The sequence below is a fragment of the Numida meleagris genome, chromosome 5 (genome assembly GCF_002078875.1).
Source record: "Numida meleagris isolate 19003 breed g44 Domestic line chromosome 5, NumMel1.0, whole genome shotgun sequence".
NCBI lineage: Eukaryota > Metazoa > Chordata > Aves > Galliformes > Numididae > Numida > Numida meleagris.
Window position 1 is genome coordinate 48,064,781 of NC_034413.1, and position 24,486 is coordinate 48,089,266.

The 24,486-nt window shown below is 39.7% G+C and overlaps 2 protein-coding genes across 2 annotated transcripts in view; both read right to left on the bottom strand.

Annotated features, from left to right (window-relative positions):
- Positions 1-9,947, bottom strand: part of PPP1R1C (protein phosphatase 1 regulatory inhibitor subunit 1C) — a 47,794-nt gene extending 37,847 nt beyond the window's left edge. The window contains exons 1-2 of the mRNA XM_021398645.1: positions 6,865-9,947; positions 4,508-4,568 (exon numbers count right to left, since the gene is read on the bottom strand). Of these exons, the coding sequence (XP_021254320.1) occupies positions 4,508-4,568; positions 6,865-6,945 (142 nt within the window). The 5' untranslated portion in view covers positions 6,946-9,947. The remainder of the gene's footprint in view (positions 1-4,507; positions 4,569-6,864) is intronic.
- The window catches only part of SSFA2 (sperm specific antigen 2), a 41,695-nt gene continuing 33,198 nt past the window's right edge, over positions 15,990-24,486 (bottom strand). Inside the window, exons 17-19 of the mRNA XM_021397721.1 lie at positions 24,033-24,443; positions 17,925-18,049; positions 15,990-17,249 (exon numbers count right to left, since the gene is read on the bottom strand). Of these exons, the coding sequence (XP_021253396.1) occupies positions 17,939-18,049; positions 24,033-24,443 (522 nt within the window). The 3' untranslated portion in view covers positions 15,990-17,249; positions 17,925-17,938. The remainder of the gene's footprint in view (positions 17,250-17,924; positions 18,050-24,032; positions 24,444-24,486) is intronic.

Consider the following 24,486-nt stretch of genomic DNA (forward strand, 5'->3'; position numbering starts at 1 on the left):
TTGCTATTGCCCAGAAAAAGCTTCTACCCAGCAACCATTAGATTTGAAACATACACACTCATTTACCTCGAAGCAGAGGTGAACAAATCGTAGAGAACAAATTTAGCATTAAAAAAAAAACTATCTGTTTTGGATGGTCATGGAATTGCAGCAGATGTGTAAGGGCCATTTTTCTTCTTACCACCCACCCACCTGCGTGGTTTGCTGCTGTATGAAACATTGACACTACCCCTTGAGGCATCTCACCAGAGCTCCAGGGGTGCAGCCATGGAAGGCTTGGGGCCTGGACAACTGCAAAGCTGCTGAAGTCCAAACACTAGCTGCAGGTGGTTCCTTATCAGGGACGAGTACAGCTTTCTTACCTTCAGATTAGGATTTCCAGCCTTCAGAAAACTCAGATGCAATGAGTTACCTTTTTACTTTGAAATGCAATTTGCACAATATGAAAAGGCAGTTCTGGAGAATTACCAAAACACATTACTCTGTTTTTCTTATTTCCAAACATTAAGCAATGTTTACATTATGGGGAAGGAAGCCAATACATGCAACTGAGTAGAAAGGAGAGCTGGAAATAGCAAATACATAGAAAGTTCAGAAATGCAGAAGTTTATCTTGATGTTTACCTATATTCCAACACTTCAAGAAGACTGAGCACTCTGACACAAGTAGAGTAGATCCTGACAGCCAGAACCATTTGATGTTGCCTTGGCTCTGTGCCAAAGCCAGCCCATGCAAGAACATTGGCGCTGTTTTCCTACCAAAGTGAGCAATAATGGCATTAACCTGACCCATGATCTGACAAGTTTTCCTCCCTCAGTCGCTGCTGCTCTACATTGTTACCAGCTTTCCTTTGAGTGGCTGCAGTATGATGCTGCTGGTTTGAAGTATGGTTAGACTTGTATTTCAGATAATGAGAACTGATAGTCATACATACTCTCTTGTACTTGGTAGGGATACAGGAGGTTGTGAGTATACTATGGCAGTGCAGAAATGGTTGCTTTCAAGGTAGGAAATCTTCAGTTTCTCTTGGCTCCAGTGATATTCCAAGAGAAAGAGGAAACAGGAGACCTTTAGCAATTTTTGGATTAAGCTCTTCTGCAGGATAATAGGTAAATGTGCTTTTTAAAACTAAGCACATGCTTATGTCCCTTTTTTAAAACACAGGGATAAGCAACTGTGGCTATAGCCATGACTGGGTTATATGACTGGGTGGATATGACTGGGTTACCCCAGTTGCCCATACAGGCACCCTGCATAGGAAGAGATGCTCCACATTTCTCTAGTTCTGCCCATTAACATTTGTCTTTGCTCTCATAAATAGTAAAAGGGTCCTGTAATTTCAAATAAAATTAAAACCAATTAGATATTATGAAATCAAACATCAGACTCTCAGAAAATATAGCTCAGTTGGCAACTGAATCACAATAGGGGTAAGTAACTTCATAATTTGAGTCTTAATTCTTCTAGTGCTAGCTTCTCTGCTCAGATCATAGGATTAAGGTTGGAAAAGACCTCTGAGAAATTTTTTTTCATCATTTTGTTGCTTCACAAGCCCACTTTGTCCATGGCAATAGTTATCAATGCTGTTGCTATTCGAATTTCTCTTTTGCTGACTTTGCAATTATACAGGATTTCAATGAGAGTGAGCAGGAGAAAACGCACCAATCAATGCACCAATACTCTAGGCTGAATATTAGCCTCTGCAGTCACATCTACAACCCATCTTTAAATCATTCAGTGTGGTCTGGCACTTACTGACTCCTTGGAAGCAAGAAAGCCAAGCAGACTCTTCTTACAGTTTTGGAGTAGCTGTCATCAGCTTAAAATGACTTGTCCTTAGTAGCCACTCCATCTTCACTTTATGGCAAATTGGCCCTTATCTACATCCATGAAGACAGATTCCTGTCAAATCTGTTGTAGACATTAGGGATGGATGAGAAGACTTAGAAGAAAACAACTTTGAGATCTATATATGGCACAACTCAAACTGCATTTATTATACTTCCAAATACGTTTTACTCTCTTCTGGTTTCCAGATGGCTCTGGATCCAGAACACCAGAATACCACAAAAATGCTGCTTTTTTCGTGCTGCAATCAAGAGCAGATGCAAAAGAAGAATATAGAAAAGTCTGTTTCTTAGAAAATCTCTCTCTGTTTCATAAAATAAAAGAAGTTTAGATAATTTGAGTAAACTTTGCAAGTGCATCTAAACATTTAGAATTGCACTTGGACACACATTTCAAGCCCTTGGAAATGTATCTTTCACTAACTGTTTGCTCTAATGAGGGAACTGGAGTACTTCAGCGCGTAAAATTCAGGAGACTGGATTTTAGTTTAGCTCAGCTCTAATTTAATTGTTGGCTTTGACAATATCACATTTTCTGCTGCTCAGTTTCCTTATTGATTCAGGGAATCATGCTTCTAATGAAAATTATGGCAGTGTCAAGTTAGCACTCTTACTATTGTTATTATTTTATTGTCTGTAAACATGTGCAGTGAAGAATTAATCATTTTTGGAGATGAATCATTATTCATTATACTGTTGAACTTGATTCAAAACCCAGTAGCAGGCTAGCAGCTGGGGTTTAATCAACAAGGTGGCAAGAACATTTAGGACTTGTTGACTCCTCTGAAAGTTGAAGATACACAATAATTTTGGAAGATGCCCCACATCTTTCAAGATCATGAGTTTATTTACTATTCATACTTTCATTTTAAAGCTATTGTCTGCCTCCTGAATTGAGCAGTGTAGATCTTATATTCAGTGGCTTTACATAGCTACATGTGCACCTTCCTTTGTCTTGCTCATATTAAACATACCATGTGGAAACATGTACACGCATGCTCATGCATAAACCACATAGCATGGTACAGAAAAATGAAGGTACTTATAAAGCTTTATTTTTTCTATGTAGAAAATTTTAAAAAGCAACAAGACAAGATTATGATTTAACCATAGAATACCTTCAGCAATACTAGTGCTCAGTACCCAGTAAGAGGGATAATATATGAATGAATAAATATGTGCAAGTGAAGAGAGAGGGAGAATATTAGTTATTGTGTTTTCATGGAAGTTGACTGATATTTGCAGTAATCCTAACTGATAATAAAAATGATTTATTTAAAGGTTTATTATGAACATTGCAGGAAAGGAGATAACAGATACGCACCACTTTGTTTACAGTAACATTTCCTGCAAATTAAAAAGAGTTCTTATTCTCTGTTTGGTTTTGAATTGGTACTGTACCAAGTATCTGTTTATAAAAGGAAATATGACGGTACAAAGCGTACAAAGTGAGTTGCAAAAGAGATTAACAGTCAAGGTGAGTTTGCTTTAAATTAAGTCCTAGCATCATAGGCATCGTAGATCCCATTAACCTAAGGAAAGTCGGTCTGAGACAGATCTTTCATAACTGAGAGCTGAACTGCCGAAACGTGGGCCACAATGCTACTCTCTGAACTAGGATCAGCATTAGCCCTCTAACAAATGCACAGGTCACTTGCAGAGTTATAAAAAATACAGCATTAGCCATATGACACATTTGAACATCCCTAACCTGTGCTATGCCGCAATGATCACAACCAGAAGAGCAGGGCTTTCTAAACGCTTCCTTCTGCACAGTTCTCAGGAATTCAGCTACTGGTATTATCAATCAGAACAAGAGACTATCAGCATGTTGCAGTAAGTGGAGATCCCAATAGAGCTAAGATGGTTTAATTTTACTGAGATGCCAGTGCATCAGTGAAAAAAAGCCCAAACTGTTTTTAAAAAAAATTCAGGTGATGAAGAGATAAGGCAGGAAGATTATGTTTCAGGGAGCAACATAAAATAAAAGCTTGATATGAAGTAAGTTATGTGTTTTAAATGGACTATGTCTTGAGGATTTTTTCTTGAAATTCATTTTTGCTGAGCTTCATCACTTACAATGCTTACTAACCAGCCTTTTACAGAGCCATTTCTTTAAAGTCACATTTACCTGATAAAGTATGTTGCAACCTCATATTATCCCACCCCACAGAGAAACTTCTGGGAAGAGTCTCAGATGAAGATATTAAAAGCAATAGTGAGAACAGACATCACATGCTTCATCAGAAAACTGGAGAACAACCTGTTCTACAAAGCGATTTCCTTTGTTGAATTAGCCTTGGAGCCATCCTAGCATCTCTAGAGACCGAAAAATCAACACTAAAACTGCATGGATTTCCACAGCATTCACCAAGGGAAAGAAAAATGCTGTGGAAGTGCTGCATCAGAATCCTGTGCATTCTTCTTACACATACTGCAGAAAATTAAAAAGGATAGAATCCTGAAAATACTGATATCGTACAGATGTCGAGATTCACAGAGATTCATGGGTTTTACTCCAAATAGTTCTAGGATCCATTATTTGATATTTAGTGCTATGAAATTAATGCTGGATTTCTAAAATCATGTAGTTAATACAATCAATTTGCAGAGAACCAAGTACAAAAATTCAATAGTTCAGATGGTATGCTGGCACTTACCTGGGGGCACATGCTCATTCATGATGACGAGTGATGCTGGCGTAGGCCTTCTTTTTCTGATCTGTAACATGCAAAAACCAAAAAGAGCCATAAGGGATCACCAACCACTCCACACTCAAAGCAAAGCAAATAATCAATCTGATGTCCTCCTGAGTGTACATCAGGTCAAGTTAAAAACAGCAGCAACAACAACAACAAACATTCAAAGAACTGCAGTACCTCACTGTCTTTCTCACTGCTCTTCTGGACTGACGGTGACTGGGATCGTGCTGCTGCTTGTGCATGGAAAGCCAAAGCATGGGGAAGAGCCCTTCAAAATACCTTTGTGATTTGCAGTCACCTTGAATAAGTTGTTGGATGTGTATTGCTGATGTGTTTCAGTTATATCTTAAAATATTAACATTTAAGTTTGCTGCACGAAGATAAGTGCAGTAGCTGGTGAGCTTATATATTCAAATACCTAATGGTGTTGTAACTCTCATAAGTAATTATTAAAATTAGTATTTTGTAAACATAAACAAGAGTTGATATTGCACATAAGTCTTCTGATGACTTCATATTTCTAAATTGTGGCCAGAGGTGGTGTTATCGTTCTTCAAGAAGAGAAAACTCAAGACTTTCAAAATAATGTTTCCAAAGAGCATTGTACCATAGATATTTACCTATCAATATATAATCCTGAATAGGGATTGTATGCAATTCTTCTTATTCAAAGTTTATTTGGTAAAGCTTTTTTGTTCCACTAACACTGGCTGAACTACGTGATATTGGACTACCCTCCTATAATGGACATACTTGCACTGAAAGTTGCTACACTAAAACCTCCAGGCTATAGACATTCTATTGAATTTAAGAGAGCAACCAGGAGTATTTAAGCTAGAAACCATCCTGACACAAACGCTCAGTGTCAGTGTGTTTGTTCTTTTTCAGTTGCTGAGCCAACATCTGTAGCGAGCTGGGTTCAAATTTTGCTTTCAAAGGGGTAAATGGAAAATTACATCATCGGGTTTAATAGGGTTATTCCAGATTAGAGCAAATGTAGCTGGCAGCAGCATTTGCTAGTTTAATTTCCTCACACACCCATGGCACTTGGAATTAATCTCTCAACATTAAAAAAAAAGGCTTGTCCTTAAACACTGGGCAAAATTTGGGGTGTAGCATTTCAAAAGCCATGGGAATGCAGCAAGATCCAAATCCTAAGATTCTCACAGATTTCAGAAAAATGTCAGAACTCATCCTGCTTGAACTCACTGCAGGAGTTTTCCATAAGGCACAGACATTTTATAGCTCAGAAATACCAGTGGACAAAATGAAGACCGGCAGCAATTCTCTCCTACACCCTTCTAGCACTTCTTCATTCAGTGGTCACTCACCCATCATTTTCCAGCAAAGGCAGCTGCCTTTTAAGAGACACGACATCCCAATTTTTGAATTTTTCAGTTTTGAATACCTGTCCTAAAGGTGCAAATAATTTTATAACTACTAACACAGAACTGTCAAGGTTATAATATTCCCCTGGTATCAACTAAAAGGAGACTTACCAAAATAGAAGTGTGTCAGAAAGGACTTGCACTCAGAGAAATATACTGGGTGACCTAATTATGACTTATTCAGTATTTCTTCTAAGCCTGTGTGTGTCCTTCTTTATGTACATCTGTGCATAGATGCTCAGAATACCAGACATCTTTTCCTACATAGACTGCTGTATTGCTATATATATTTTACATATATCCGTATATGTGATTCAAAATGTAAATAGTACACATATTAATTTCATGCATACATAATTCTACATCCAGGCACATTCCTAAGCTTACATATCTATATTTCAAATATTTAAAATGCTTTAATAATGACATAAAGAAGACTGTAATAATCACGTGAAATACAGGAGATAATTGAAGGGATGGCTGTATGCAAAATGTAACTCTCATTTTCTCATGGTAAAATGAATGGTAAATAAATTGTCTTCTAACTGGACTGTGCAGTATATCTATTAGGTACCTATTATCAACTTCATATTTTGGTTTATGTAAAAACAATGTTCTTCAGTTGATTGAGAATACATATTCAAGTAGAGTATTCAACTAGAGCACAAGTCCAGTTACAGAAAAGGTACAGTAAATGTACACTGGGTAAATCTCCCCAAGGCAAAGAAAGCATATTCTGCCTGGAGGATATATTCGTCTCTCTTTGCATGTATCCATACATCACAATGACCTCCAGAGCTTTTAGTCTATAGTCAAACTAATACAAATTGGGAAAGGTTTTAGGTCATATTACCTGTTACCAGCCTATATCTTGCTTCTGTCCACCCATTCCCTCAAAAATAAACAAGAGAAACTTGTCATCCTTACCTGCTCGGCTGCTTCGGGGTCTATTTGGCTCTGAAACAGAGGCACGGCAAACTGTATCTTTTTGGGGCTGTTGGGCTCCATGACAGTGCTGAGGTAAGGTGGGTGAGAGCAGAGCCCAGAGTGCCTGAGAACAGAGCCTGGTTCTGCACCCTCCCGAGAGCCGCGCCGCGTGCTCCTCAGTCACAGCTGTAATTCCCGACTTAGCAAGTGGATCTGTGCGAGCCGAGCAGCGCCCTTATTCCACATCCACAGAGATGCCGCTGGCTTGGCTATTTTTTCCCCTCTCTCTTCTTCAGTCCTTCAGATCCTTTCAGTACAAAGCTGAAAGGAACAATAAGCTAATTGTGTACCAGTTCACTTCTGCATATGCCAAGCATTCACTCAGAAGCTAATTGAAAATGCAATACTAGCACTGCATGGCCTGGAGCCCTGGGATTTGAAAGAGAGGATCTCTCCACCGTACATTACTAACTGGCTGCTCAGAAGTGCAATGCAAGCTCCCTCTGAGTATTGCTGATGGGCTCTTAATTATTGATGAACACAAATCAGGAAGTTTTCAGTTTTTGGGGGTGGAGGTAGTAGGAGGGGTGGATACAGTAATTCCATCTCTGCTATACTGTGCCAGAACCGCTCTCTTCTTCTCACATATCACACAATTGCCTTTGCTCTTCCAAATCCTTTTCTAAACCTCTTCCAGGAAGATTTTTGATGATGACGCTACATAGGTACCCACATTCTCATGAAGCATATCTGGTGTGCTAAGTGCAGTTTGCACCTTAGGCTAGCTCAGATTTGGGCTGTGATCTCTTCTGGTAGGATCCATCTCACATAGCTTCAGATATTGAGAAGTTCCAGTTTTAAGCCAGCAATTTGGGCTCCCTCCTTCTCAACACATCAGAGCATGTTTCACCCTGTTCTAGTTAAGAGGAATACAGCATCTACTGGAGATGACATTTTCCCTCTGTCAACCCTAGGAAAAAGTAAATTTGACTCAGGCTAAAATTCAGAGGTCTAAATCCTACTTTGGGGTAAAATCTGTGCTTTCTTTTAAGACCATGAAAATAATATGGTAAATCATATTAATAATACTCTGGTGAATGTACCTGATTTTCACTTTTTATTTCAACTTAATTAAAAGTGTACCTTAGAGTCTCTTAAAAGTGAGCTCTTAGAGCTCACAACCACTACAAGATAGTACAGCAGAGCTCCTGCAGCAAAATTGTGCTTTGTGCCAAAACAGAAAATGCTGTAGGTAGGTCAAAGGACTATGTTGCAAGCACAGCTCTAAGACCATAGCCAAAGAACATTGGGCTGAACTGAAACTGAAACTGAGGCTGAACATCACCAAAACTCAAAGGAATTTGAAAATGCATTTCTGGTTCAGGCCAATGAAAGTGTTAAGGATTTCCACAGTTCATCACAGGTTTATTCTAGAGCCGCTGAGTATTTCCGCATCTGTGCCAGTGCAGGAGGCGGGGGAAGGAGCGGGTATCTTGTGTATGAACAATGTGCAAGCTGTATGCAACAGAATAAACCAGAAAATCAAGGTTTTGATTTATGCAAATGAAAGCTGTTAAGACATTATTGGAATACCAAGATATTTCTGAAAGGAAGCAAATACACAAGTAAGTTCATTCATGAAGAACTAGGTCTAACCCAAGAGGTGAGAATACACTAAAAGGTGACGACTCAGCTGATTCAACAATTAAATACAACACACAGTGAAATTCCCCTTCTCATCCAAATCAGAACTCCTTTGTACCAAAGTGCCTTCCAGTTGATGGCCAGTAGTTGGAAAAATGCCAGTGACTTAACTGACAGCTTGCTCGATGCTCTGTGTTGGTTGCCACAAGCCATTTCTGAGAGCTGGGAGCTTACAGCAGATGTCTAGAGGGCAGAACACAATCATGGAGCTCAGCACTGCAGATCTTATCAAAAATAACAGCCTCTATATTCTGCTGTATTGCTTCTCCCACAGTATATCCTCAGGCTTTAATTAAGTAAGTTGAAATCCTGAAGAATTGTCCTTTTGCTGAGACTAAATAAAAGAGAATGTAATGAATTTGCACTGATGCTGTCTTCCCACGTTTTGTCCCGAGGCTACAGCCATTTCATTTGTCCACATACCCCTACTCAGAGTGGTCTGCCTGAATAAATATAGCTGTACAGCTGGAACTGCAATGCAGAAGACAGCCTTTCTTTACTGAGCTGTGTAACAAGTAATATCCATGAGTTTTTTGATGGGTAGAACATATTCATCTGATAGGATGGAAAGTATTTAGTGGTTAGAGTCTAGACTGAACAGCTCATGAGGGTGTGCCTCATTGCTGGCAATTTTCGTGTTAGATTTATCGTGATAGTTTATGTGCACTAACAGAATTGTAGAACCACAGAGCAGTCTTGGTTGGAGGGGACTTCTGCAGGTACCTGTTCCCACCTGCTGCTTGAGGAAGGGCCTGGGATCAGATAATCCTGGGCTCTCTCAGCTAATTTTGCAATGTTTATAGTGCTAAGGTGAAACATTCAGTTCTGCTTACCACAACAAACAAAAGAGATGCACAAAACAGTAACACTCGGTGTTTCATAAGATGGTTTTTAGGCCTTCGCTGTTCCTACAAAGACCAATCACAATTTGTTCCATAGATTGCCACAGATAAACAGTAAGAGACAGAATACAACTGCAGCAGTTCTGCTGGTACAGCTAAGAGCTGATGGTCAAGGAAGAGAGGCACAGGCAGCTTTCACCAAGGATAAGAGTTGGGTAAGGTTTTTGGTGTTCCAGTGGTCTAACTGTCCGTGTCCCTCATGAGCAGACACGACACTAATTTCAATGACAGCTTCATACAGAGGTGATTCCTTGCTTTAAGTATATCTATTGTAGATGCCTCAGAAACTCGGTGCATTAAATTATGCTACAATGACAGTGCAATTGTACTACTACAACACAAAGACAATTTCTCACGTTAATGATAAAATCAGGTAAAAAAAAGAGACCATTCAGATTGTGAAAAGAATGTTATAACATTAAATGACTGAAAGGCTGACAGAGGTGTATTTCAGCTCTTAACTGCAAGACGTTGATGTGTAAAAGAATCACATCCCAAAGCTGTTGCTAGCGCTAGTGTCCAAGAAACAAGCTCAATAGCTGTATGAAGAAACAAACCAACAGAGACACTCCTTGGCGGGCTGAGGAGAGAACCAGACAGCAAGGGCAAGACAGGAGAGAGGGACGGGGCCCTAACAGAGGGCCAGGTCTAGCAGGGAGAGGCCTATGGTGCGACATAGAGGTGCCGGCCTCAGCCTCTCTCCAATCTGCGCTACCTGGGAGCTGGCTGCCCAGACATCCTCACTACAACAATAAAAGTATTTTTAAAATAGTAGAAGAGGCATATTTCAGAGAGCAGTCACATATAGCATTCCAGGATTACTGCATCAGCTCACTCTTACACCTAATTTGCAGCATGGTCTCCAGGCAAAGCGTGCTTGCATTTTCTATAGACTGCATCACAGTCTGGGGAAGAGCTGAAATGCATTTAAGTGCTGCCAAATCCTTTTAGCTCATCTTCTGTTTTTAGTGCACTCCCCACAAAGTTTTGAATTCCTTTATGATTCAGCTAAAACTATCATGGAAAAAAAATAATAATAACTGTCTATAATCTTTCCTTTCTATGACATTCACTAGGTTCTGTTATGAAACACTACGTTTTAATATACCCTGCCGTCATGATGAGCTATCAAAGCACTCACAGCTCTTGTCTGTTTTCTCTACTGTACAAGGGCAGTCTTCTAATTGCTTCACAGCCAAGGGCTCAGGCTGCTGGGAAGGGAACACAGTGGGCTCTGTCCCACACTCCACACCATTTTGGCTGTCAGCCATCTGCCTCAGCTTCTCTGCTATGATCAGGGACTACCGAAGCACCCGCCTGGAGATGAGAAAGACCTCTGAAGTCAACCCACTAAAATCAGATGCAAGACTTCCAGGAATAAGTACTGGCATATCCGAAAGGGCCCTGAAAGTTTCCTTTCAAACAGTTAAATACAGGTGTTGCTGTCAGAGTGGCTCCCACTCAACGACTGGAAACAGTTTGCTGTTCATATGCAGAAAATGCAAATGTATGAGATCACATCTGCCTTGTGAGCAGCAAGTGCTGCTGCAGGCAGGTCAGGATGGAGAACCGAAAGAGCTGTTGTCCTACTAACAGCCTAACGCAGATTTCCCTTGCCAGTACACATCCATCAAACACCAGGCTTTGGTTAACACTAATGGCATACACAGGTTCATAAAGCCCAGTAAGTAAAAAATACAGCTAATTTTATTTATAATTTCTCTCTATTTGAGATAATCACTCTTTAGCAGTGTGACTGTAATCATCATCAGTTTAAAGCTCCCTTGACCTGAGGAGGTAAGAACTGACACTATCTATTCAAGCCTTTCACTGGGACTCACTGCTCTTCCAACAATCAAGTAATGTACAAACATTTACCGGTAGGTGCTCTCCACTGCTGTCCATAGAATAAGCACATCCCAAGCACAGGAAATAGGCTGTATTAATGGTATGAACATAACCTGTTCAGAAATCCTAAAGATCCATATCTCATACAGACTGTAGTTCAATAGTGCAGAGACTAACATTCTGGTAATGGGTTTTCAAAGGAATTTCTGGAGGAAGTCACGTCAGAGTTTGCTTCCTTATCAAGGAGCGGGTAAATCTAACATATTTTCCAATAAACAGAACTACTGTGGACAGCTTACATAGATGTTATAATGAAATTACATTAGCTGCTTTCCATAATAAGTCTTTGAAGCAAAAGTTGACTGTAACATTGAACTAAACAGAAATATAAAACTGAGTTTCTACCATAGTATTTTTTAAACAAAAGTTAAAATATAGAGGACAGGGAAGCTGAATAGGAAATGAGCTCTTACAGTTTCAGAGTCTGAGTTAGAGAACTCAGTGTACAAACACAGGCTGCTGTAATGACAACGGAAAGCCATCAGCTAAGCTATAAAAGCACAGTATGCCAAATTCACAATATATTTTTAAAATTGTGATTTTTGAGTTTGAGATACTTAATATTTTGGTTCTTTCTTGCCCTCTCCTCCACTTCAGAGGACGTGTTAGATGTAGAGAAGTCACTGTGACCCTTGGAGGTGATGTCTACAGCACCCACATGGCAGCAGCTGCATCACCCAGACACGTCCAGCTGGGACAACTCTCAGGAGCTGGGAGCATTAGGAGCCAGAGGAACAGGGCAGCTCCACAAGCAGGGATGAGCAAGGAATCGAAGGTGATCCCAGCACGAATTATGCCCTCTCCAACAGGGTACAGCCCCACGGGGCATGAAACAGCAGAAGAGCCAGAAGGCACCCAGTGGAATTATTAAAAATTTGGCTCAAATAACAATCATTTCTCCGTACAAGGTGAGCTTAAACTGTGGAACTCATCACCACTGGATGCCGTGGACACCAAAACTATACATGCACCAGAAAAAGCAATTAGTGGAAAAGAAATCCATCAAGGATACCACCGCTGGCCAGGAAATCCAGAGCCACCAGCTGCTAATAGAGGAAGGGTGGAAACGCTCTTCACACCTCCTCAGGCTCAGTTCTTCCCAAACATTTGATGTTGGCCACTGTGGCAGTGAAGACACTAAACAAGCCAGACTTCGAGTTTCATCTGCTATGGTTGCTCTTATGTTGTAAACTGACTGAACTCCAAACATCTCATGAGCTTGAGCTGCTAAGATTTTTTTTCCACTGCTTATGTCAGTGTGAAAACATGCCTACATATAAATTTTCCTGCAACACCTCCAATAATAACAATACTTAATTAAGCACAACTTTAAAAAATACTTCTAAAAGCAATTGCAGCCTAAGCCTTGTTTAATCTGTGAACAGGACATTAACATGGGACACTGGCCTTCAAAATGACTTCTTTTGCATTTATAATTTTAAAAGAAAATCTAAAACTAAAGCCAAACACAGAAAAGTGAACAGAAATTTCTGTAGTTGCTTTCTTTAAAAATTGACTCCAGAACTCCCTAATGAGTTGTAGCAAATAATTAATTAAAAACAGAAAAAAAGAGAAATTCTATGCAATTACATAAGTACTTACAAACTTACAAAAAACTATGCTATGCAAGTAGGTATCTGTACCACAGTGAACTGAACAGCCACCCACCTGCTCAGACAATTCTTGCTTTTTGCTGTGCTGTCTTCTCATCACTATAATTTAATCACTTAACCATTGTCCAGGCTTTCCTGTTTTACACTGCTTAAAAAAAAAAAAGAAAGAGAGGATGTTTCTGTATATAATAGACTCTATCACTCAGCAAGTATCTACGTAGAACTGAAAGATATACAACTTATTTGGAATTAGCAATTTAAAAAATAAAAAAGAAAATAAGATACTGCTCTCATTACAATTTCTTTTCTAATAATTCAGACCATTTTTATTCTATAGCATGAATATAAAGGATTACTATCACATCTAAATTCACATGTGAATTATCAAAATAAATATGCATTGCACAAAAATAATGTTTCTTGTTTTTCTGAAAATCAAATGGCGTATTATTTTGACACTATCATGTTAATTCAGAAAAAAGCATTGTACTGGGCCAAAGCCAGCAGTTATTCTATTTCACATCACGATCCATTTTTTATGAGTTTGGGTTTTGTTTCCTACTGAAGAAGCTCCTCCAAAAGAGAAGCTTTCCAGAAGTTTAGGCACAACGTCATTTTGCACTGTGAGCTATGTCTTGGATTACTTGTTTCTGATTTGGGTTCCTGTTTCCTCTCTCTCATTGGTATCTTCCTTTGGCCAATTTCATTGAAATAGATTCACCTGTAAAATAGATGAACCAAAATGTTCTAACCTATGCAACATTTTAAGAGTAAGCCGTTCTTTCAGCAGTACACAAAATCCAAAGGCAGTACAAAAGCCGCCTTGCAAGACTCAGTAGAGTAATACCAGTGAACATCCACGGTTGGATTGTATCAATGAGGGTCTGAATTCTCACCTTAACAGAGACTGCAATCAGAGCAAAACACTCCTTCTGAAGCACATGGCTTGGAGCATCTTCTTGGTCATCCCTTGTCTCACTGATGAAGGTTTGCAAACCGTGAGTTTTGAAAGAAAGCAGAAGATATAGGGCAGCCTCCTCCCTGTGAAGGTCTTAGTCAGCAGAAGGATATGGAAAAGCTTCAGGAGTCCTTCACTTCTTTTCTTTCAGTAGATGCAGGACCATGCTGAGTCCTCTTTCCTAGCAGAGCTATAGAACCTACCAGCAGCAGAAGCCTCCCCTCCTAATCACCCCCAGCCACACAACAGGGCTTCCTGCATGCTCAGTCCTTTCCATCCCAGGCCTTGCATGCAGTGCTGCGTGTGGTCTGGCAGCAGCTCATGGGCTGTGCAGCACTAAGCCCAGCACTGTGTGGGGCTCTGTCTGTGTCCCCAGCTGCCAGCCTCAGCTGCTGAATGCCAAGATGTCACTACCTGATTTCAGCAGAGATCAAACAGACTAATAGTCTATTTGCAGAGTTACCAATAGAGAAGGAGTTGTCCCACACCCACAGAAAACAGCTGGCTTTTACATTTTCCTTACCTTATTTTCCTGCAGCCAATGAGAGTCACAAAGACTGCCATTACAGTAATGTTTAGAAAGGCATCCAAAATTTCTTTGGCATTACAGCTGGTTTTATTCATAACAAATTTGATTGACCAATATTTATCACCCACTGAAACAGCTGTTTCAAGCTGCATAGAATTCATATCATATTGCAGATTGGCAGAAAAAAAGACAACATTAATTTGCGGTGAAAGTAGCAGTTTCAATCATTAAGCAAAAGAAAAAACATCCTTCCTCAGAAAATCATTACAGTTGAATTGACATTACTATAGGGCAAGGCACGCAGGTTAGGCTAATGTCCAATAATAATGACAGCTGTTCCTAAGGCATGTGCAGGAATATCAATAGAGGTTGATATCAGTTCAGCTTAACATGACAGGAGGGCACTACAATTTTGTTTTAAAATCTATTTTAAGCAGCGTTCCTGTACCTACATAAATGCCACTCAAAATATTAGATGGTGGTGTCCTTAAGAATGGCAGAAACCTAGTACTTATGAATTATGGAAAATTAAACGCTTGCATATTCACTGGTTGCAGTATAGACTTAGAAATGTCATTTGAAATGTCTTTATTTTAAATTATGCCAGAACCTCACAACTTTCCTCAGCTGAATGAAAAATTGGGACGAGCTTTTGTGTCTCAGAATATATTAAACATTAGACTTTAAGTTGTAGAGATCAAATATTCTTATGATCTCCAAGCCAGTGAGACCCAGCTACTTTGGGATCTGGTACATGAGCGACTTCTCTCATCAAGGCAGAGGACAGGCTGCCTCACCCACAGAGGATATTGCTGGCAGCCCCTTTTTGATGTTCACCAGCTCCTGGAGTGCTCTCTATCAATGCTCCATCAGAGCCATAGCTGCCACTTTACTTGGAATGCCACTGAGTAGTGCATGGGCACAGGATTCACTTTAACAGAGGGTGTGTTAATTAATCTGGCTGGGGGACAAAGGGAGCTTCTGTGGCTCCAGTTATTCGGGTAAGTTTTGGTTTTGTGCATTTGCAACCTTTGGTTGCAGCACTGGGGTCCGGCTGGAGGTTCTCTGGGTGGCGTTTGGAATGGAACAACATGCTCACACAAGCTACAAAGGAAAGCAGAAATCTACTGCAACTTGCAACCCTGTACAAATCGCCATGCGTAAGTGCTGCTGGAGTTTATATTTTAACTTTCACCGTGAGGTTTTCAAGAAAGTTCTGGCGCTACTCAGAGTAATTCTTAGGAGAAACTGAGCCCAAGCAAATTCTTGAGAGCTACAACAGGAGCCAACATCTTCAAGAGTTTTGTTTTAACTGCCAATATTTCTTTCCAATTTGTATCTCCCATTTCTTAAGAATACTGCTTCCACCGAACATCTGAAAGCTTTCTGAAACCCAAGTCCCAGGCTTTCTACCACTCTCCATTCTATGTACTATGTGATCAAATCTATATAACTTACATTGCTTAAGAATAACACATGCACGGTCAATTACAGAAAAACACTGACACAGATTATAGGCAAAATAAATATTTTATTGGTTTAATATACATGTTTTTGTTGGGTTTTTTTGTTGTTTTTTTTTCAAAAGAAATCAGCCCTTGTCTGTCTTCCTAATACAATTAAAAATCATAAACTTTATCATATAATATTGTTACATTTGAAACTATTCTTGATTAAAGACCTTGACACAGTATAAACAGTTAGTTGCCGGAAGTGGCAAAGGAATAAAGACATTCCAAGCACAGCACAATGGGATATTACATATCCACTAAATGTCTATTTGACCACATAAAACCTCCAATGACTTCCAATTTTCTCCACTGGAACAAACACATGTTCACTAGGCTAACTGAAAATAGAATCTGAGAGGAGTAGGGAAGGAAACAAATCTTTTTCCATTTTCCCCATAATACAAACAAGGTCACTCATCCATTACAAGTTGCACATCCTAATTGCTTTCAGAGTATCAGTATTTTTTATTGCATTTTTTTAATACAAAGCAGAAGATAACTTCTTGGAATGACTGAGAGCAGTCTACGCAAAGACAAAAAACAATGCTTAAAATAAGGCACTTTTCTACAAGATGGGCAAACAGTAAGGAAGCAAATAAAATTAGTTAAAAGTTGTCTTTTACATAAAGATAAGGCTTTCAGTGTCAGAACTTTAAGTAGTTTTATGTAACCTCATGTCGTTCAACCACTCTGCTAATAGTAACCGCTCCAAGAATTAACAGCAATTTTTACAACAGGAAATTTTCCTTCTTTTGAAGTGGCACTAAGTAACAGCAGTGGAAACAATTATTGGTTGTTTCAAGCTCTCAAAGTGTATCAGTTATTGCACAATAAATACCTCATAGAGGTCAGGTTTTTTTTTTTTTTTGGTTTTTTTTTTTGGTGGTGGTGGTTTTCTGTGATTTTTTCTATTTTGAAAGCTACGCTGAACGTGAGCATGTTATTTATAAATTGGTTTAGTCTGCATATTTTCAAGTTTCATGATGAATCACTAAAAGAAATTAGCAACATAAAAATTTACAACAGGGAAATACAAATAAATACAAAAACTCTCAGCCACAGTTTTGTTGATGCTTTAGGAAAAGTAATAAATGAGTTAAAGTGTCTAAGTCTTTATATATGAACTTAAGGAAAGGCACACATCATAGAACCCAGCGTTGAATACAGTAGCCTATCTCAGCAGCTTTAACATCTCCTGAAGCAAAACCAACTTGACACTTCACCAGTGTATGCTGCCCAAAGCAGAATTCCACAGCCAACCTTATAGAAAAGAAAAGCAAGATGAGTATCTAAATTAGATTTCTGAAAGTCTGCTTGCTACGCTTGAGTATGCATTTTGATCATATTCACATCTATGCTAGGCAAACAACAGAAATCTTCTCACATGATGCATTCACAAGTGAATCACAGAATAGCTTGGTTTAGAAGGGACCCCAAGGATCATCAAGTTCCAACTCCTCTGCCACAGGTATGGCCACCAACCTCCAGATCTGGTACTAGACCAGGCTGCCCAGGACCCAATCCAACCTGGTCTTGAAGACCTCCAGGGACGAGGCATCCACAGCCTCTCTGGGCAGCCTGTTCCAGCACCTCACCATTCTCTCTGTGAAGAGTTTCCCCCTGATATCTAATCTAAACCTTCCCTCCTTGAGCTTGAAGTCATTAAGGAGGACATAAAAACAAACAAAAAAATACAGGACCACTGCATGAACACTGATAGTAGGATGCATGGAACTACAAACCAGCTGATTTTCTAAAGCTGTCCAGGATTGTCAATATCCTCTTTATTTAATAAACTTCAGTACTGATCACTTCTATTTCAGAGGGAAAATGCAAACAAAGCAAGATTTAAGTTCACGTGATATTTCACATGATAAGAAAAAAATAAAAATTCAGTGAGCTACTGAATGGTCCTAGCAAATTCACAAAGATTACCTGTAGTACCCATCTCACAGCTGGGCATCTTGTTTTGCAGTTGTGGATCTGCTTTGTGGCGACACAGCTGCTAACAATCCACTTACTATTTCTCGTCTTATTTCACCAACAATAGATTCCTTGATCTGAAAGGGATTAGAGGAATTTTTTAGGTCAGTAAGTTACATAACCAACATATAAAACAAATTGATACTGCAGACACGTTTGACATTATCAACATATGAAAATACGTAACACCAAAAAGTCAACTTTAAAAAAATGCGAATGAGAAATATAAGAGGGCTCCCTTGGAAAAATAATTGTTAGCAATTTTAAAGTTGTTGCAAATCTTATAAATTCAAAGTAGTTTTATTTTTCCAGATGCTAATTTTCCATTCAGGGTCACTCTTTCTATGTTAGGAAAAATATATATGTCAACTTTGCAAAGTTCTGAAAATAGCATTTCAGGATATATACAGCAAAAGCAGGCAAAATACAGTTTATTTTTAATGCAAATTAACTCTTGAAAAGGAAGCAGGATCTATCTACCTCACAGAGACATTACACAGCAAGAAAGGTCCAAGTCAATGAAGATGGACTTCCGTCCTCGTATAAATTGAGAGGAGGCTAATCCTAATCACACTTACAGCAGCAAAGACAGAGAACTTCAGCAGTTCCTCACAAGATTTGTTGGCCAGCAGAATGTTACCCATGCCAGTGAAGACTGCTTTTCATACAATTAACATTTTACATAAAACAGAAATAGGAGTTACTACTAACAGACTCCTAATTGTGAGCAAGGCCATAACGAAGAGGGAACAGAACAGCTATAGTAAAAGAAAAGAAAGAAATGTAAAAAAACAGTTCTACAATAGCATATTATGCTGAAAGGAGAGAGAGAATACAATAAAGAAAAATAATATAGGCTGCTCACAAGTACAAAAAATCTTGCACACCCACTCCTTTATGGATGGTCTTGATTTTAGGAAGTACCAACAAAAGAGATGTGGTTATGGGGACAGGCAAGGAGGGAGACAGTGGAAGAATGTAGGCAGGTGAGAGCTTGGCAGCCAGGGTCAGGTCATATAAGCACTGACCAGCCCAGCTAGGCAATGCCATATTCTTTCCCTTATAATAAAGGGCAAATAATTTCCTGGCACAAATAACTGATCTCAGACTAAACAAAATACCACTCAGCATCACTTCAGATGTAGCTTTCAAGTGCTTGAGGAGCTGTAATGAATGTGAGATTCAATGCCAAAAGAAAAAAAAATAAAAATAAAAAAGCCCAAATTTCTAATCCTGGTTTTACCAGTAACAAATCCTTTCGTGTTCTGATGCCCCACCAATACCATGGGAATAATATCTACTCAGATCTAGCATTCCCAAAGGCCTTGCCACATTTGTGTAGCTCTCACCATCTCTGTGAATACCATGCAATTATTCTTGTAAGTCTCCCTTTTTCCTGGTGCGTCAAAAGGATTAAGTAACAACGTCAGAAGGGTGGCAGCAGAATTAGCAACGGGTTATTTATCCCTCGTCCTCACTGGCAAGCAATTCAATCCCTAAACCATTAGTGGCAATGTTCCTCATTTCATTACTACTTTGCATCAAGTTGAAATTCAGACACTACAACATTGCTTAGAAGCAGGTTTAAAGCTGGACTGCTTGTGTTTAGCTGACAAAAGAAAAGTCAGTGTTCAACAGGACCTGTTTTACTGACAGCCACAATTCCTGATGATATCTGTGCCGATGCATGCACACATACATGCAAAGCTTTAGGACCACTGTCAATTCAGTAAGTGCCTCCCAGACTTGGAAACTCTGGTAGCAGGAAATACACCATACAGAATCACCAGCTGCAGCAGGTGCAGTGGGTTTTGAGAGCCCATAGCACACAACAGCTCAGCTATCCAGCAAGTCCCAGCCAAGCAGAGCTCTGCTTGCCTCTCTGTTCTGCTCCAGCATCGACAGGTCTGAGTCTCTGAGAACACTAAAAACTGGCATTCTATGCCCTCCTCTCACCGGATAGACAGAAATAAACATCACTTTCCAGAATAAGCGAATAAAAGCTTCCCAAATTAGCAAGTAAATGGTCTAGTATGACAGACAGCCTCGTGATGAGGCAGAGGCTGGAAGGGAAGCAGCTCCTGCTCTGCTCTAAGCTCTTTCCATGACTTCTCGCTAGACCTTGGTGATTCACTTGAGCCCTCTGCCTCTCACCTTCCTCCTCAGACAAGGTCACCACTCTCCGCTGCTGCTTTTCACTGCTCCTCACTCCTTTTGAGACCCATTAAGGTCATTCCTGTGTGGCATGATATCGATTCCTGCACTGACTCAGTCCCATGTGCCTGTCATGACAATTGCCAATATTTGTCTTCTTCCTTACAAGCAATTTAGGGCAAGGTGCACAGGGCACAGCACTCTGCCAAGGCTTCCTCTGTACAAATGACAGAAGGCAGTCAATGAGCATGCCAGCTGTATTTTTAGCAGCTGAATGAAAAACTGATCGTTTGAAAGAGGAGAAAATCCACTAATTTATGGTACTTATACTACATTAATTCAACGCTTATATTTAATTTTGTATTAATAACACTGTTCGACATTTACAGATAGTTTTACCAGAGCAAACCAATCATCTTTCTCTCTGTGAAAGAATTGCCATTACCATAATCTTATGTTACTGCTTTATAATGAATTTCTTGAAAGTGAAATGTGCCTCAGTGGCAATTTTGGAGATGGGTCTTCAGTCATTGATGGAAAATGGACATAAGGCTTTTCAGAGTCCTCTTATTCTTGATCTATGTCTTCTAGAATTATTTTCTACTCAGTTTTCTTCTCGCACCACTTCTTCATGGCAGCACTGGCAAGTTTGCATGCTTGTGATAATAAGGTGAGGAGTCAAACAAGAACAATGAACAACCAATACACATTTATATTTTTTGATCGACATTGAGCTAATGTGGTTTTGAATGGTAATGGAAAGATTCTCTCTCAAACCATCTATTTATCCATAAAGATCTAGTACAGCTTCCCAAACATTGATAGGTAAATTATACAATTTTTAAAGGAAGACTTCATTAAATGTCATGAAGATCATCAGCAAAAATGACTATGTTATTGTTAAACAGAAAGCTTTTAAAGCTGTCACATCTTCTAAACTGCCAAAGGCTATAATGAGAGGGCCTGGTTTTGCTCCTAGCCACACTGTGACCTACATGCCAAATAGTAAGCACCTCATGTGACGATACTCTAGTGGAGGTCAGGCTGTATTTTCAGCAAAACAAGGGGGCTACTGTTTGACATTTAACATTTCACATTGTTAAATGCTTTTCCGTGGGACCTTGTTCATTAAGGCTAAAAGTTAACATCAAGGTTTTTTTTAATGCTAGCAAATAGTTGCAGGTCAAAGCTCACATACATTACAACCCACCCAGGCATATTCTGCAACACTGCTGTCTTCTCTTTCCCCAGCATGAGGTCACGCAGCTACAGAGAATGGGAGGAATAAGAAATGGTTTTAACATTTGTGAGTGCATGTACCAAGAATGCCTTCTGACAGACTTCTTTCTTTTGACAACAAAACTGGAATTCCTTTGCTAACAATAGGGCTACTTATGGAAAACACATTTCAATTTATGCTGTATTTTGGCTCTAATGAAGTACAAAAGATTTTCCCAATCGGTATTTAATAGTTTTTGTCTCTGCAAAAACTACCATGAGCTATGAACCAATGCAAAACTTAGGTTCGGAATCAGAGATGAACTGAAACACGCTGCCAATGAAACTAAACAGAGGAGCAATCTCTCAGTGTGCTCAAACATTTACAAAGTGTGCCAAGCTCAGTTATTTGCTGACTACTCATATCTGAATTCTAGTCTCTCAGTTTCAGCACAGATGCTTTTAGCATTACGAAGACCTCAGCACCACAAAATCAGAAGTACAATCTCTATGCAAAGAGTACGCACCTTTATTTGCTATCAATTACATTAAAAAGGAACTTTCACATATGATAACCTCAGAGAAAACACTGGATGAAATAACTGTACTTTGACTCTAGCTCCCCTTATTGTCTTTGCTGCTCTTACATTACATTTGAATTATAGCTCTCTCTCTTTCCTATCTGTTTCTACTTTAGCAGCACCTCACCATGTCTCATGAAATGCAGGTTTTTATAGAAGAGCCAGACATGATAAGAATGAAGCACTCTAGCTTCAGCTCAGAATCAGCAGCAGAGCAAGGCACGACAACCACCTCATTCCAAGTCTACTCAGAACATTAGGCAAGAAATCATTTTTAAAAGGGTTAAAAGGAAAGCAAATGAACCAGAAAGAAAATTTGGGAAGTCTGGGAATATTTTACAACATCTCACAAACAAGACCTTTCCCAAGACTTCTTCCAAAACAACTACTTTAGGGAAGATATCAGCAGGAGGTTGGTAGGGGTCAAAGAAGAGGTGTAAAACTGCAGCATCACAAGCTCCACTGTAAGGATGAGCGATGGCCAGGAGGTGTGCAGTTCCTAGTGCTGAGCACAGTAATGATGAGGTCGTAGGCCCAGTGGTACACCACCAGGAGTTGACTGCAGTACCCCTCCTTCTGCGGGATAATGCCACTGTCTGTAATGCATTCCACTGACTCCAAGGGGGCTACCAATGGGGAAAGGTATTATTCAGCATTATGAGGTTACTTACTGAAAGCTGTTTTCCACCTCACTGCCAAACACCAGCAGTTTTCTCACTGTTAATACTTGTAGCTAAGTATTATTCTTCGCAGTCTGAGCTCTGGTTAATTATGGAATTATCCAAAGCTAAACAAAGCAAGTTATACTTCCAGCCATCATCTTCACTCAGAACATTCCTTAGTAATGCTCTTCTACTTCACAAATCTCACTGTGCAAGTGTTGAGTGCCTACACATAGTAAAGCCTACAGTGAATCATCCATTTTGCACAGACAAGACACCACAGACTTGTGGTCACACAGTGAGGAAAAGGATACCTCATGGTCTAGTACACTCTGCCTTTTTCTGCACTGAGGGAAGGAGTAGCAAAAGATCCCTCTGGGATCGAAGCTCCTGTTTTATTGCAGGACAAGCCAGTCTCCCATCTGTTTTAAAGACAAAGCTAGTTCCAGTTATTCACAGCCTCAATGCAAGTGGACCTGGGTGGTACCTCAGCATTACAACCTGGCCTGTTGCGTATTCCTGAGCACAGCACATCTGCTTTCTTTTACAGGGGTTTTTGACAGCACCATACCAAAGCTTCAAGGGATATGCTAGAAGCTAAGGGTCCAAGGACCCCTAACTAAAGGCTAAGTGACCATTCTCCAGTGAAAGAACAGGACTAAAAGTCATAATTTCTCAAGTCCCATTTCTGCACTCACAACAGAGAAAGACCACCACTTTCTCACAGGCACTGTTTTTGAGAAGAAGTTTCTTTTGCTTCTTTTTCCCAGTTATATTACTTGCTGTAAGGCTTTTTGTCATGCCACTGGCAAACAATGCATGCAATTTTAGTACTGTTTATTAACCTGGCCCACAAGAAAAATACGCAAGCACCCCCCACTTCCATTGACTGCCAATGAAAGTGGTCTAACAGCATCCAAAAAACATCAGTTGATGTCTGAAATAATTTCTCACCTCAGTTCAGCTTGCTTCACTTATACTCCCTGTGGTCATTTGTGGTTTGGAGCAGAGGGACTGGGAAAGCATTTTTAACATTTACAACAGAGTTGTTTAAGAAACAGTACTTCATCAATCAAATTAAACCCAAACTGGCATTTTAGCAGGCAAACGTGACAGAGAAATTTTCACTTGGGAATCTGAAATACTGATACTTAACCAAGAAATAGAGATGGTAAATTTTTCCTTGCCTGGACTTATAATAGCAACTTGCTCTTCACTTATGTACAAACCACTGTTACTGAAAAAAATTCTACTGCTTTACTTGAGAATAGAACCATAGCTCAGACATCTCATGAAGAGCTCCAAGTCATTAGAAACAGGACACTAAGAGTATGGAGCCTTGGCTTGGGAGTGAATAGAAAACTCCAGTGGCAATGAATCACAGTTTGTCTTTAATTTTCAGTAAACACTACAAACATTTTAGACGGCAATCCTTCTCTCCTCACCTCCCGTATGACTTGCTGCAGCTCTTCCTGCTCCACGCTTCTGTGGATTTCATCAGCCAAAGGCACCAGAGGAACTCTCTCAAGTTTGTGCTCCATCTCTGGCTTAGGGTCTGCAAACTCCTCAGAGCTTTCCACCTGCTGTACAGTGCCTGCTCTCACTGGTGGAGTTGGTGTTAAGGCAACAGAAGCTCTGTATAACTTCTTGCTTTGACTCTTAGACTTTCCTGTTAGCTCAGAGGATCCAACACCAGCTTTTCTACTTGTAGTGGAGCACACTGAGGAGGAATCAGAGTTTCCATGGGAGAATACAGACTCTGTACCCTCTGCTGGTAGATTTTCCAGTCCAAGATCTCCCAGTCCTAAACCCAGTTCAGACTTCAGAAATGATTGCTCTCGCATAAGTTCAGAGACCTAGGGATTCCGAAAAGAAACAGTTCTGAATAAGCATATTAAA